Raw genomic sequence first — 12,965 nt, forward strand, 5'->3', positions numbered from 1 at the left:
AAATATTAATAATAAAACAATAATAGAAACAATAATAATAGAAAATAATAATGGTAATAATACTAATGGAAATAATAATAGAAATATTAATAATAATAATAGAAATAATAATAGAAAACAATAATGGTAATAATAATAAAAAACAATAAAAATTAAAATGTGATAAAAAATGTAAAAATAATAATAAATGTAATAACAATAGTGAATGTAATAAGAATAAAAATGGTGATGATAATAATATGTAAAAAATAATGTAAAATAAAAAGAGTAATTGAATAAATGAAAATCTGATGATGGTGATAATAATCATAATATGAAAATAAAAATACAATAATATTTTAATAAATTAAACTATAATGATAGTGGTGATGATGATAATAATAATATTAATATTAAAATGATAATAATATTATAAGTTAATATTATAAGTTACCTCTAGTGATGGTGAAGATAATAATATTAACATAAAAATCATCACCATAATATTACAATAAGTTAACCTCTAATTATGGTGGCAATTATGATAATAATATTTACATTAAAAATATAATATTATTATAATAAGTTAACCTCTAATGATGGTGGTGATGATGATGATAATATTAACATTAAAATGATAATAATAATATAATAATAGATTAAACTATAGTGATAGTAGTGATGGTGATAATAATATAAAAAGAAAAATGTTGCTAATCTAATAAACTATGATGGTGGTGGTGGTGATGATAATATAAAAAGAAAAATGATAAGAAAACTTACATAATAAATTATAATGATAGTGGTGGTGATAATAATATAAAAATAAAAATCCTAATAATGCAATAAATGAAAATATGATGGTGGCAATGATAATAATATAAAGATAATAATGTAATAAGTTAAACTATAATGATAGTGGTGGTGATGATAATATGAAAAATGATAATAAATGAAAATATGATGGTGATGATAATAATGATGACAACACTAATATAGTAGTAGTAATAATAATACAATAATATGATAATAGTGATGATAATAATGATGATAGTGATGATGATGATCATAGAATTATATGATCATAGAATTAGTCAGGGTCGGAAGGGACCACAAGGATCTAGTTCCAACCCCCCTGCCATGATGATAATGATGATGAAGAAGGGAGAAGGGAGAAGGGAGAAGGGAGAAGGGAGAAGGGAGAAGGGAGAAGGGAGAAGGGAGAAGGGAGAAGGGAGAAGGGAGAAAGAAGAAGAGAGAAGGGAGAAGGGAGAAGGGAGAAGGGAGAAGGGAGAAGAGAGAAGGGAGAAGAAGAAGGGAGAAGGGAGAAGGAAGAAGAAGAAGGGAGAAGGAAGAAGAAGGGAGAAGAAGAAGGGAGAAGGGAGAAGGAAGAAGGGAGAAGGAAGAAGGAAGAAGAAGAAGGGAGAAGGAAGAAGAAGAAGGGAGAAGGGAGAAGGGAGAAGGGAGAAGGAAGAAGGGAGAAGGAAGAAGGGAGAAGAAGAAGGAAGAGGAAGGAAGGAAGAGGAAGGAAGGAAGAGGAAGGAAGGAAGAGGAAGGAAGGAAGAGGAAGGAAGGAAGAGGGAGGAAGGAAGAGGGAGGAAGGAAGAGGGAGGAAGGAAGAGGGAGGAAGGAAGAGGGAGGAAGGAAGAGGGAGGAAGGAAGAGGGAGGAAGGAAGAGGGAGGAAGGAAGAAGGAGGAAGGAAGAAGGAGGAAGGAAGAAGGAGGAAGGAAGTAAGAAGGAAGGAAGAAGGAGGAAGGAAGAAGGAGGAAGGAAGAAGGAGGAAGGAAGAAGGAGGAAGGAAGAAGGAGGAAGGAAGAAAGAAGGAAGGAAGAAAGAAGGAAGAAGAAGGAAGGAAGAAGAAGGAAGGAAGAAGAAGGAAGGAAGAAGAAGAAAAGAAGAAAAAGAAGAAGAAAAGAAGAAAAAGAAAAGAAAAAAGAGGAAGAAAAAGAAAAGAAGAAGAAAAGAAGAAGAAGAAGAAAAAGAAGAATAGTAGTAATAATAGTATATAATAGTAATAATAGTGGTAATCAGAAGAAGAAGAAAAAGAAGAATAGTAGTAATAATAATAATAGTATATAATAGTAATAATAGTGGTAATTCGAAGAAGAAGAAGAAAAAGAAAAATAGTAGTAATAATAACAATAGTATATAATAATAATAATAGTGGTAATAATAATAGTAATAATGTAGTAGTAATAATAGTATATAATACTAATAATAGTGGTGGTAATAATAATAACAACAACAATAATAATAATAAAGCAATAGGCCCCTTAAAACCATCTTTAATAGTTCTCAAACTTTATTTCATGGTGATTGACAAAAGACACAAGTTAGTAATGGTTATATCATGCTGCTCCTCTTCTACTGTGCATTGCCCTTCTTCAGAATTCATACAGCAGTTCACAACAGTCATCCATTTCCCCCTCTAAATGAAGCCACGTGGACAGCTCTCTTTGAAAAGAAAAGCCAAAAAAAGGCCAAAAAAGGGGAAAAAAAATCACCCAGATACACACAGGCAAAAAAAAAAAAAAAAAGAGAGAAAGAAATAAAAGAAAACCAAAACACCAACAAACCTCAACCTCTATTTGTTGTTGGTTTGGTTTGGTGGTTTGTTTTTTTTTTTTTTTTTTTGGACAGAACACCTTATAAATGCTCTTAAAAAATAAAGCCCAAGTTAAGTGCACAGCCCCTAGGGAGCACTGCTTGGAGGTGGTTTCAAGATGCTTGACAACAGGGACGCAGAGGGTCCTGTTTTAAGGCATTTCCAAGCCCCAGCAACAAAGCAGACAGAGTTTTGGTGTTGGTTTTATGTCTTGTTTGGAGGTGTTCAGAGGTTTTTTTTGTGTTGGTTTGAGGGTTGGTTGATTTTTGATTATTTTTTTTTTCTTTGCAGTGACCCTGGCTTCATTTCAGTGGCATTCTAGACAATTAAAAAAAAAAAAAAATTAGCTGCTTCCTCTGTGCATGCCTTCCCCTCTCCCTCTGGAGCTGGAGGCATCCAGCTCTGGGGTTCAACCATTCCCCACCTTTCCAAAACACAGCTTGAGGGTCTTGACATGTCCCTCCCACCCACCCCTACCCCAACCAGCAGCCCTGGTTAGCCTCCATCCATGACCAAAATCCAGCAGAGTCCATCCCCTCCACAGCATCACTCACAGCACTTCCCCCTGAGGGGGGAACTTTTGTTTTGGGGGTTTGGGGACAGAACACCTCAGAAATGCTCTTGAAAAATAAAGTCCAAGTCACAGCATCAGTCACAGCACTTTCCCCCGGAACCACTTCCCACCAGGAATTACTTCCCACCAGGGACCACTTCCTCCCAGGGACCATGAATTATGTACAGGAGCCACTTAAAATGTGGTTATTGGCACTCACCCCCGGAGCCACACACAACCACCACACACAGCCCCAGGGTCTCCATCCCACAGAGGGCACAGCCCCCTGTGAAATGTTTCACCCTGGATTTGTTGAGGAATGTCCCTGGAGGAGGCACAAACTGGGGGGTGGGGGAAGGGGGTAGGGGATTGATTTTTCTTGAAGAAAGACCAAGAACCCCCCAAGTTCTTCCCCTTTGTTCCATCTATGTTCAGAGCTCACCCTGAGCAATGGAATTTTGACTTTTCATGGCTCAAAAACTGAGTGCCCAGAGCCAGGGTTGTTCATGGAGGCACTGCTTGGTAAAGGTATCCTGCAAGGGGTGCTAGAAACTGAGGGAGAAACTGGAAAATGATGGATATTGATGAATATTTGATACCTGGTGGGGTCCTTCACGTTAATTCACACCCCATGGGTTTAGGCTGGAGAAGAGGAGGCTGAAGGGAGACCTCATTGCTCTCTACAACTCCCTGAAAGGAGGCTGGAGTGAGGTAGGGCTTGGTCTCTTCTCCCTAGTATCAAGCGACAGGACAAGAGGAAATGGCCTCAAGTTGTGCCAAGGGAGGTTGAGGTTGGAGATTAGGAAAAATTTCTTTGCTCCAAGAGTGGCCAGGGATTGGAAGAGGCTGCCCAGGGAGGTGGTGGAGTCTCCATCCCTGGAGGTGTTCACAAAACCTGTGGCCATGGCACTTGGGGACAGGGTTTAATGGCCATGGTAGTGTTAGGCTGATGGTTGGACTGGGTGATCTGGGAGGTGTTTTCCAACCAAAACAGTTCTATGGTTCTATAAAGCTGGTTTTAAACAAAACCACACCAGCTGCCATCCCAGGCTGGGACAGGGACAGTTGTGTCCCAGTGGTGGGAAGGGCCATGGGTGCTAGACAGCATCAGCAAATTCTTCCCATGGAGAAGGAACCTGGATGGAGGAGGTCATTTCTTTCCTAGCTGCAGTCCTGTTTGTTCTTAGAATCACAAAATGGTTTGGGTTGGAAGGAGAGTTTGAAGGTCACCTAGTCCAACACCCCCACAGTGAACAGGGACATCTTCCCCTGGATCTTCTGTTTCCAGGAGGATTTGGCAGAGACAAACACACACACCCCCCACACTCACTCAGAAACACACCTACTGGCTTTGCAACTGGCACCACAGGATTTGCCTTCAGCATCTGTAAGGAGGAAGAAAAGCCTCAGCCCCCCTCCTCCCCAACCCTCCTGCCTCAAAGGCTGCCTCCTGCCCTGTTCCCATCTCCACTGAAGCTCTTGCTGCTAGGCTGGAAGGCATCCAGAGGAGTTTGATCGAGGTGTGGAAGACCCTGCACTGCACCAGGCATTGCAAAACAAACTAACAAACAAACACAAGCTGAAGTCCAAGGTAAAAACTCCAATTGCTCTTGATGGGAGAGGCTCTAAACCCCCAGAGGTTCACATGCTGGCCAGCTGCAAGCATCCTCGTGGTAGACAGAAGGCAAACCAGGCCCAGAGGCTGGAAGATGGAGGTGGCTCGTGGGAGGACATATCCAACTGATTATTTTTGAAGTGAAAAGGGACCCAGGGCCCATCTGACAGCACTGGAAGGAGGAAAGCACTCTCCCAGCTCTTGAAGAGGTGCTGCAAGTTCTCACTGGTGCACGGGAGGGCAACACTTGGTACACAGAAGCTCTTGGGGAGAGCAGCCAGGGGCAAGCAGGTGGTTTAGGACATGTCTGGATAAACACAAAGCGTGGAAATGAGGTTTCACAGCTGCTTCAGCACATGTCCAAGAGGAGGAGGAGGAGGAGAGCCCACAGAGAAATCAACATTTCCCCCACAGCCCCTCTGAGTCCAGCAAACAGTCCTAGGACAACCAAAGAGCAATGCTTTTGTGCCTGCTCAGAGCAGACCTTGGTCTCTCTTCCAGTGCATGGCATCCCTGATTTGAACAGAGCACGAAGGAGAAAAGCACTTGAGATCCTTACACACATAAATTAGAGTGAGAGGAAGCGAGGAGAGGAGGGAGATGGGGTGAACACAGGGCCAGGAGAAGGCTTGGCAGGGCCAGGCTCCAAGGCAGGGTGGCAGTCCCCACTGCTGGCCACCTCCCTGCTCAGCCAGCACTGCAGAAGGGGACTCTGAGGCCAGGTGTGAGGTGGGAAGGCAGTGAATCCACAAAGGCCACACATCTCCCCAGCACCAGCATCCTTTTCCCCACGGGTGTGAACAACAATCCAAGAACACAAGTAAGGAGAGGGAGAAATAACCTCCCCCCACCACAGGAAAAAAAAAAACAAACCAACAAAACAAATAAAGGAAAAAAAAAAAAAGAAGAAGCTTCAAGTATGAATAAGATTTACAATGCAGGTGCAACAGGGGAAGTTCTTCTGTCACTTCTGGGAGACTTGGTTCAAGGTTTGTTCTTTGTTGCTGCTGTTTGGTTAGAGTCTGACTGACCTGGATAAACTGCAACTGAACAAATAACCCAAAAGAAAAGGTGGTTGGTTTGTTTTTGTTGGGGTCTGTTGTTTTTTTTCTTCTTAACCTCCTCCTCCCTTTTCCCTCCCTCCCCCCTCACCCCTCCCTCCCCAAAAAATATAAAAAGCAATAAGTTTACAAAAATAGAAAATAATTACAGCAATAGGCAGGAGGGAGGGGAGGAGGAGGAGGAGGAAGGGTCCCTGGGGGGGTCTATTTGGCTGAGCAGTGTAATATCCTGGGGTTGTTTAAAGCGTCCTCCACCAGGTGCAGCTCTTGGCGGTCCACAACCACGTCCCTTATGCAGCCAATGAAGCCTGTGCTGTAGGCCTTGGGCAGCTTGTGAGCCACACTCAGCTTCTCCAGTCCCCCTGCAAAGAGACACCACAGAAGGTTGGGGTGGGAGGACAAGGGACAAGGTGCCATGGGAGCCAGCAGCCCACCCAGGCAGGGTCAGAGGTGCTGGTGGGGACTGGAGAATGGGTTGGGAGAGACTTTCAAGATCCTCCAGGATGTTCTCCCTTTCCACAGCAACTCACCTAACCACAGGGCCCCATCTGTGTCTAGCTGTGTTGCACCAAGTGGAGAGGAGCCAGCAATGGGGGCCTCGTTGCCAACTTGAAGGGAACCTTCTCTTTGTACCCTGCTCCCAGAAGAAGAAACAGAAGATGGTTAGCAAAGCCCAGAGCTGCCCAGGGCTTCCCACTGGACTGGGCACCATCACAGAGTCATAGAATTGTTAGGGTTGGAAGGGACCTCAAGGGTCATCCAGTTCCAACCCCCCTGCCATAAGCAGGGACAGCTCACTCTAGAGCAGGTTGCTCACAGTCACATCCAGCCTGGCCTTAAAATCCTCCACCACCATCAGCTCTTCTCCAGCTGGAGAGGAGTGAGGAGCAGAGATTTGGGCTGCAGAGCACAGAGTGGTCCTTGCTCCAACATCTCCCTGAGGACTGCCACGCATTCCACAGCCCTTTCAGTGGCCACAGCTTCCTCTCACCCCCTGCAGACCCAGCAGCAGCCATCCCTGGCATGCTGGCTGCATGAGCTGTTCACCACTCCCACCACCAACAAAAATAAAAAGGACAGCTTGAGCTCAACATGAACAGAATGTCAAACCCTCAGCAGGCTAAAATCAAAGGCCTTGGTCCCTCCTTGGGGCCTGCCCCTCTGACATTTCCAGGCGTGTCACAACATGTGTCCCTCCAACTGCCCACATGCCTCTCCTCTATTCTTATCCAAGAAGAAGAAGAGTGACCCCTGGGGACCACAGGGCACGGAGCCATGGCCATGACTCATAGAATGGTTTAGGTTGGAAGGGACCTTCAAGACCATCCAGTCCCAACCCCCCTGCCATGGGCAGGGACACCTCCCACCAGCCCAGCTTGCTCAAGGCCTCATCCAACCTGGCCTTGAACAGCTCCAGGAAGGGGACATTCACAACCTCCTTGGGCAACCTGTTCCAGTGTCTCCCCACCCTCACTGTCAAGAATTTCTTCCTCATCTCCAGTCTAAATCTGCCCTCCTCAAGCTTCAATCCATTCCCTCTCCTCCTATCACTCCAAGCCCTTGTCCAAAGTCCCTCCCCAACCTCCTTGCAGCCCCCTTCAGGCACTGTAAGGCTGCTCTCAAGTCTCCCTGGAGCCTTCTCTTCTCAAGGACTCAAACTCCCCCAGTTCCCATCTTGCCCATCCCAGAGCAACCACAGAATCCATCCGGCTGGGAAGAGACCTCAAAGGTCATCCAAGCCCAACCCTCGAGCCAGCGCTGAAGGGTCAGCACTAAAGGCTCTGCCCTGGTGCTGCTCTGCCATGCTTCGTACCTGTATGCCTTGATGTGTATCCACTGGTTGGTGTTGACTGGGACTGTGGACTGCAGGACAACTGGCTTGGAGCCCAGGTCGTAGGTCATCTGCACGAAGCCATCCACGATGGCCAGGGCGATGTAGTCCGAGCGCTCCAGCCCCTTCCCACTCCACAGGATCAGCCCCTGGGTGGCCTCAGTTTTGATGCTTAGCTCAAAGTGGTTTGATTGCAAGGCCTTCTCACTGCATGAGGAGACAGAGCAGAGTTAAAGCCTTCCCAGGCAGCAGGCAGCCAGTCAGCTCCTTGGGCCAACCAGCTCAGGAGAACCTGCAGCTGAGCTTTGGCATCCAGCTCTGCAGGGGGACTGTCCCTGCCTGCTGAGAACCTGCAGCTGAGCTTTGGCATCCAGCTCTGCAGGGGGACTGTCCCTGCTTGCTGAGAACCTGCAGCTGAGCTTTGGCATCCAGCTCTGCAGGGGGACTGTCCCTGCCTGCTGAGAACCTGCAGCTGAGCTTTGGCATCCAGCTCTGCAGGGGGACTGTCCCTGCCTGCTGCACCTGAGGGGTCACAGGTCAGCTCAGGAGAACCTGCAGCTGAGCTTTGCTATCCAGCTCTGCAGGGGGACTGTCCTGCCTGCTGCACCTGAGGGGTCACAGGTCAGCTCAGGAGAACCTGCAGCTGAGCTTTGCTATCCAGCTCTGCAGGGGGACTGTCCCTGCCTGCTGAGAACCTGCAGCTGAGCTTTGGCATCCAGCTCTGCATGGGGACTGTCCCTGCCTGCTGCACCTGAGGGGTCACAGCCTTTGCAACAGCCCAGGCCTGCTCAGAAGGCTTGAGGTATGGGGTTAGTAGATGGGAAGCTCTAAACCAGGCCACAGGATCAAAGAATTGGCCCTCTGGAGGTCTCCAACCCAGCTCCCACTCAGAGTATGACCAGTGCTAGAGAGGGCAGCTGTGGCTCTGCCCAGCTGAGCTTGGGAACATCAAGACTGGAGCTCCTCTGTCTTCCTGCTGCCCTGAGCCAGGCCTGTGCAGGTAGAATGATAGAATGCATTGAGTTGGAAGGGACATCAAAGGTCACCTTGTCCAAAGCCCCTGCAATGAGCAGGGACATCTTTAGATAACACTGCCCAGGGCCCCATGGAGTTTGACTTTCAATATCCCCAGGGATGGGGTCTCCAGCACCTCTCTGAGCAACCTATCCCAGTATTTCATTATCCTCCTTGTGAAGAGCATCATCCTAACATCCAACCTACATCTACCCTGCTCCAGTTCTCCTGGGAATGTTTTCCCCAGCATCCAGCTTGAACCCCCAAAGACACAGTCTGGGGCTGCTGCCTCTTGCTTTTGCCCTCCATGGAGCACAGGGGTCAGACACATCAACCCCTGCAAGATGTGACACACAACTCCTGGCTCTGCCTCCTCATATGCAGGTGCTGAAGGAAGGGCTCTGCACTGTGGGCTGGTGCACAGCTGGATGGAGACTGCCCACAGAGGAACAAAGGCTTCTTTCTCATGGATGTGGTGTCCTTCCCCAAGGGAGGAATGAAGGAAGGACAGGATCTCCCCATCTTAGCTTGCTCCCCCTTTGGAACTGGCCTAAGGGTCCTGCCAACAGGTGATGCTGCCAGGTGGCTTCACCATCCACTCCGCTGGGATGCTCTGAGACACACTGCTGACACGTGCACACACAGACCAGACAGCATGGGCAACACAGACAGCTTTTTATTCCCATGGGACACTGTGCCCAAAGTGCTGGAGGAAGGCTGAGGCCACTCAGCCTCTCCCCTCACCCATGGCTATTTGCTGCCTAGATCCCCCCACCCCCAACAGGAGCAAGGAGCAGAGCTGGGGCTGCAGAGGAGCTGCTGTTCCTACACTGCAAGGAGAGAGCTTCCTTGGGGTTTGCTCTCATCACCTGCAGAGCTGCATCCCTTACAAATAAAAAGCCACAGGTATGGACACACAGAAGACACCACAGACAGAGACATGCTGAGGCAGCAAGAGCACAAGACACAAGAGCTGAAAGCCTGGCACAGACTCACCTGGGCTCCACAGGGTAGTCCAGAGCTTCAGGACTTAGGTGCAGGAAGAAAGGGGAGCATGCCATAAGCAGGGCAGCAGAGGAGACCCTTCCCTCCCAGCCCTGTTCAGCAGCGACAGCTCCTGACCCTCCACACCACCACAGCTGAGCAAACCACCCAAAGGCAGCAGCAAACCTCAGCCCCTGGCCCCAGGGCTGAGTTTCCTCAAACCAGGCAGATGAGTTTGCAAGTTGTTGCTTCCTAGATTCATAGAATGGGTTGGGTTGGAAGGGACCTTAAAGATTATCCAGTTGCAACCTCTCCACCTCCCACCAGCTCAGGTTGCTCAAGGCATCATCCAGCCTGGCCTTGAACTCCTCCAGGGAGGGGGCAGCCACAACCTCCCTGGGCAACCTCTTCTAAAGTTAGCCAAGATGAGCCTAGAATCATAGAATGGGAAGGGTTGGAAGGGACCTCTGGAGACACATTGAGCCCAACCACCCTGCTAAATGCCAACAGTTCCTGTCCCAGTGGAGCAGGAACTCTGCAACGTTCTCCAATACTATTCCTCACAGTGAGGGTGGGGAGACACTGGAACAGGTTGCCCAGGGAGGTTGTGGCTGCCCCCTCCCTGGAGGAGTTCAAGGCCAGGTTGGGTGAGGCCTTGAGCAACCTGGGCTGGGGGGAGGTGTCCCTGCCCATGGCAGGGGGTTGGAACTGGAGGATCTTTAAGGACCCTTCCACCCTTAACCATTCTATGAACCATGACTATCAGTGTTCCACATTGCCCTGCTGGGATGTGTGTCCCAGGAAGGGACACTGGGCAGCACTGTTGGGAGAAAGGAGTTTTTAGTCCTGCAGAAGCACCCTGGGCAGCCCTGCAGGAGGGTCTCAGGCTGCTTGTTTTTGAGGAGCACCTCAAAGTTCCCATCTAGGCAGACACATCAGGATTCTGAGTCAGCCTTGGGGCACTTGGGCAGCAGGACATGCATGGAGAAGGGGAAATCCAGGGCTACAGCTGTCCTGCTGGCACTGCCTGCAAGTGTTGGGTGCTACAGGCCTGGCATTGCAGCCAGCTCCAACTTGATGTCTGTATAAAAATGTACATCCCAAAAGAGCTTGACAGGGCAGGTCATGGCCAGCAGGGCCCAGGGGAGCACTGGGAGGGTTAGTCCTGCCCTAGGCACACCCCAGTGTCTGCCTGCAGGCAGAGGAAACTACTTTTTATGGACAACCCAATGGGTCCTTCAGTCCTGGCAGGGCTGGGGAGAGCTGCTGCCAAATCCCCAGCAGAGGAGCTGGGGAGTGGTGCTGAGCTCCTGTGCAGGATGGGACATGCAGAGCCAAAATAGGTTGGCTTGGGCAGGGAGGAGGCTGGAGGCCTCCTGTGCAGAGAGCTGGGAGAGGAAGGACACAAAGGTGGCAGATTCCTGCTCCTCTGCAGGGCTCCTGTCTGTGCAGAGAGACAGCTGGGCCTGGTGACTGTCACTGCTGTGGGGCACTGCCTAGCTCTGGAGGAAGCTTGGCTCCTAGGGAGCCCTTTCCAAAACACCAGAGCAAGCCCTGAAGTGCTGTGGACGTGCAGCTGATGGCTGTGTGGCTGCTCCTCAGGTGCTGACATGCAGGCATGCACCCAGCTCAGCCCCCTGAGCTTCTGTCCCACCCCAGCCTGGAGAAAATGAGGTGAAATGGGGATGGGACTGGCAGGAAGCACTCCAGAGCTCCTCCACACAGGGAGGAACACAGCTGCAAGAACCAGTGCTTCAATCCACTCCTGCCACTCACCAAGACAGACAGACAGACAGACAGCAAATCAAGCTTGCTTTAGGCAACAAGTCCTTCTCCCCACCCACCTGCCCAGGTCCTCCTGCTCCCTTGGCTGCACTGCACCTTGGGAGGGGTTGCCCAGAGCACAACATCCCTGGCTGGAGAATGCTCTCCTAGCACCCAGCCTGGCTTCCCCAGTGCCACATTCCTGCTGCAGGAACCAGGGCAGGATCAGCTTCCATCATCACAGCCCCAAGGCTCTCAGCCTTTCCTCCTCACAGAGCTGCTCTAGGCCCCTCAGCATCTGTGTAGCCTCTGCTGGACTTTCTCCAGCAGTTCCCTGTCCCTCTAGAACTGGGGAGCCCAGAACTGGGCACCATACTCCACACGTGGCTTCAGTAAGGCAGGATAGAGAGGCAGGAGAACCTCCCTTGAGCTTCTGCAACACTCTTCTTGATGCACCCCCAGGATGCTCCTCACCCTGCCCCTATTCTTCCTCCCCTCCCTGCCCTGTGCTGCCCTGCAGTGCACTGGTGGTTGGGGTGGCAATGGGAGATGTGCTGGAGGGCAGATGGCTGCAGGGGGGAGCTGGGCAGGGGGAGCTCTGTACTCACGCAGGGATCTCATTGGTCAGGTGGCTTGAAAACAAAGAAACAAGGACATTGAGAAGGGACAGACAGACAGACAGCTCAACACAGACACCCTGAGGGGCAAGAGACGAAGGGACAGAGCCAGTACCCTTGCTTGGACCTTGGTTCACCCCTAACTCCTTGTTTTGGAGCTTGGTTGATCCCTAACTCCGTGTTTTGGAGCTTGGTTGATCCCTAACTCCTTGTTTTGGAGCTTGGTTCAGCACTAACTCCTTGTTTTGGAGCTTGGTTCAGCACTAACTCCTTGTTTTGGAGCTTGGTTGATCCCTAACTCCTTGTTTTGGAGCTTGGTTGATCCCTAACTCCTTGTTTTGGAGCCTGGTTCAGCCCTAACTCCTTGTTTTGGAGCTTGGTTGATCCCTAACTCCTTGTTTTGGAGCTTGGCTCAGCCCTAACTCCTTGGTTTGGAGCTTGGTTCAGCCCTAACTCCTTGTTTTGGAGCTTGGCTCAGCCCTAACTCCTTGTTTTGGAGCCTGGTTCAGCCCTAACTCCTTGGTTTGGAGCTTGGTTCAGCCCTAACTCCTTGGTTTGGAGCTTGGTTCAGCCCTAACTCCTTGTTTTGGAGCTTGGCTCAGCCCTAACTCCTTGTTTTGGAGCTTGGTTGATCCCTAACTCCTTGTTTTGGAGCTTGGTTGATCCCTAACTCCTTGTTTTGGAACCTGGTTCAGCCCTAACTCCTTGTTTTGGAGCTTGGTTCAGCCCTAACTCCTTGTTTTGGAGCCTGGTTCAGCCCTAACTCCTTGTTTTGGAGCTTGGTTCAGCCCTAACTCCTTGTTGTGGAGCCTGGTTCAGCCCTAACTCCTTGTTTTGGAGCTTGGTTCAGCCCTAACTCCTTGTTGTGGAGCCTGGTTCAGCCCTAACTCCTTGTTTTGGAGCTTGGTTCAGCACTAACTCCTTGTTTTGGAGCTTGTGTG

The 12,965-nt window shown here is 49.3% G+C and overlaps 1 protein-coding gene across 1 annotated transcript in view; it reads right to left on the reverse strand.

The window, feature by feature from the left end:
- Nucleotides 1-6,018: 6,018 nt before the first annotated feature.
- The window catches only part of AGRN (agrin), a 162,382-nt gene continuing 155,435 nt past the window's right edge, over nt 6,019-12,965 (reverse strand). The window contains exons 36-40 of the mRNA XM_054394835.1: nt 12,016-12,039; nt 9,656-9,688; nt 7,628-7,852; nt 6,345-6,448; nt 6,019-6,176 (exon numbers count right to left, since the gene is read on the reverse strand). Of these exons, the coding sequence (XP_054250810.1) occupies nt 6,019-6,176; nt 6,345-6,448; nt 7,628-7,852; nt 9,656-9,688; nt 12,016-12,039 (544 nt within the window). The remainder of the gene's footprint in view (nt 6,177-6,344; nt 6,449-7,627; nt 7,853-9,655; nt 9,689-12,015; nt 12,040-12,965) is intronic.

Source organism: Indicator indicator, chromosome 32 (genome assembly GCF_027791375.1).
Source record: "Indicator indicator isolate 239-I01 chromosome 32, UM_Iind_1.1, whole genome shotgun sequence".
Lineage (NCBI taxonomy): Eukaryota > Metazoa > Chordata > Aves > Piciformes > Indicatoridae > Indicator > Indicator indicator.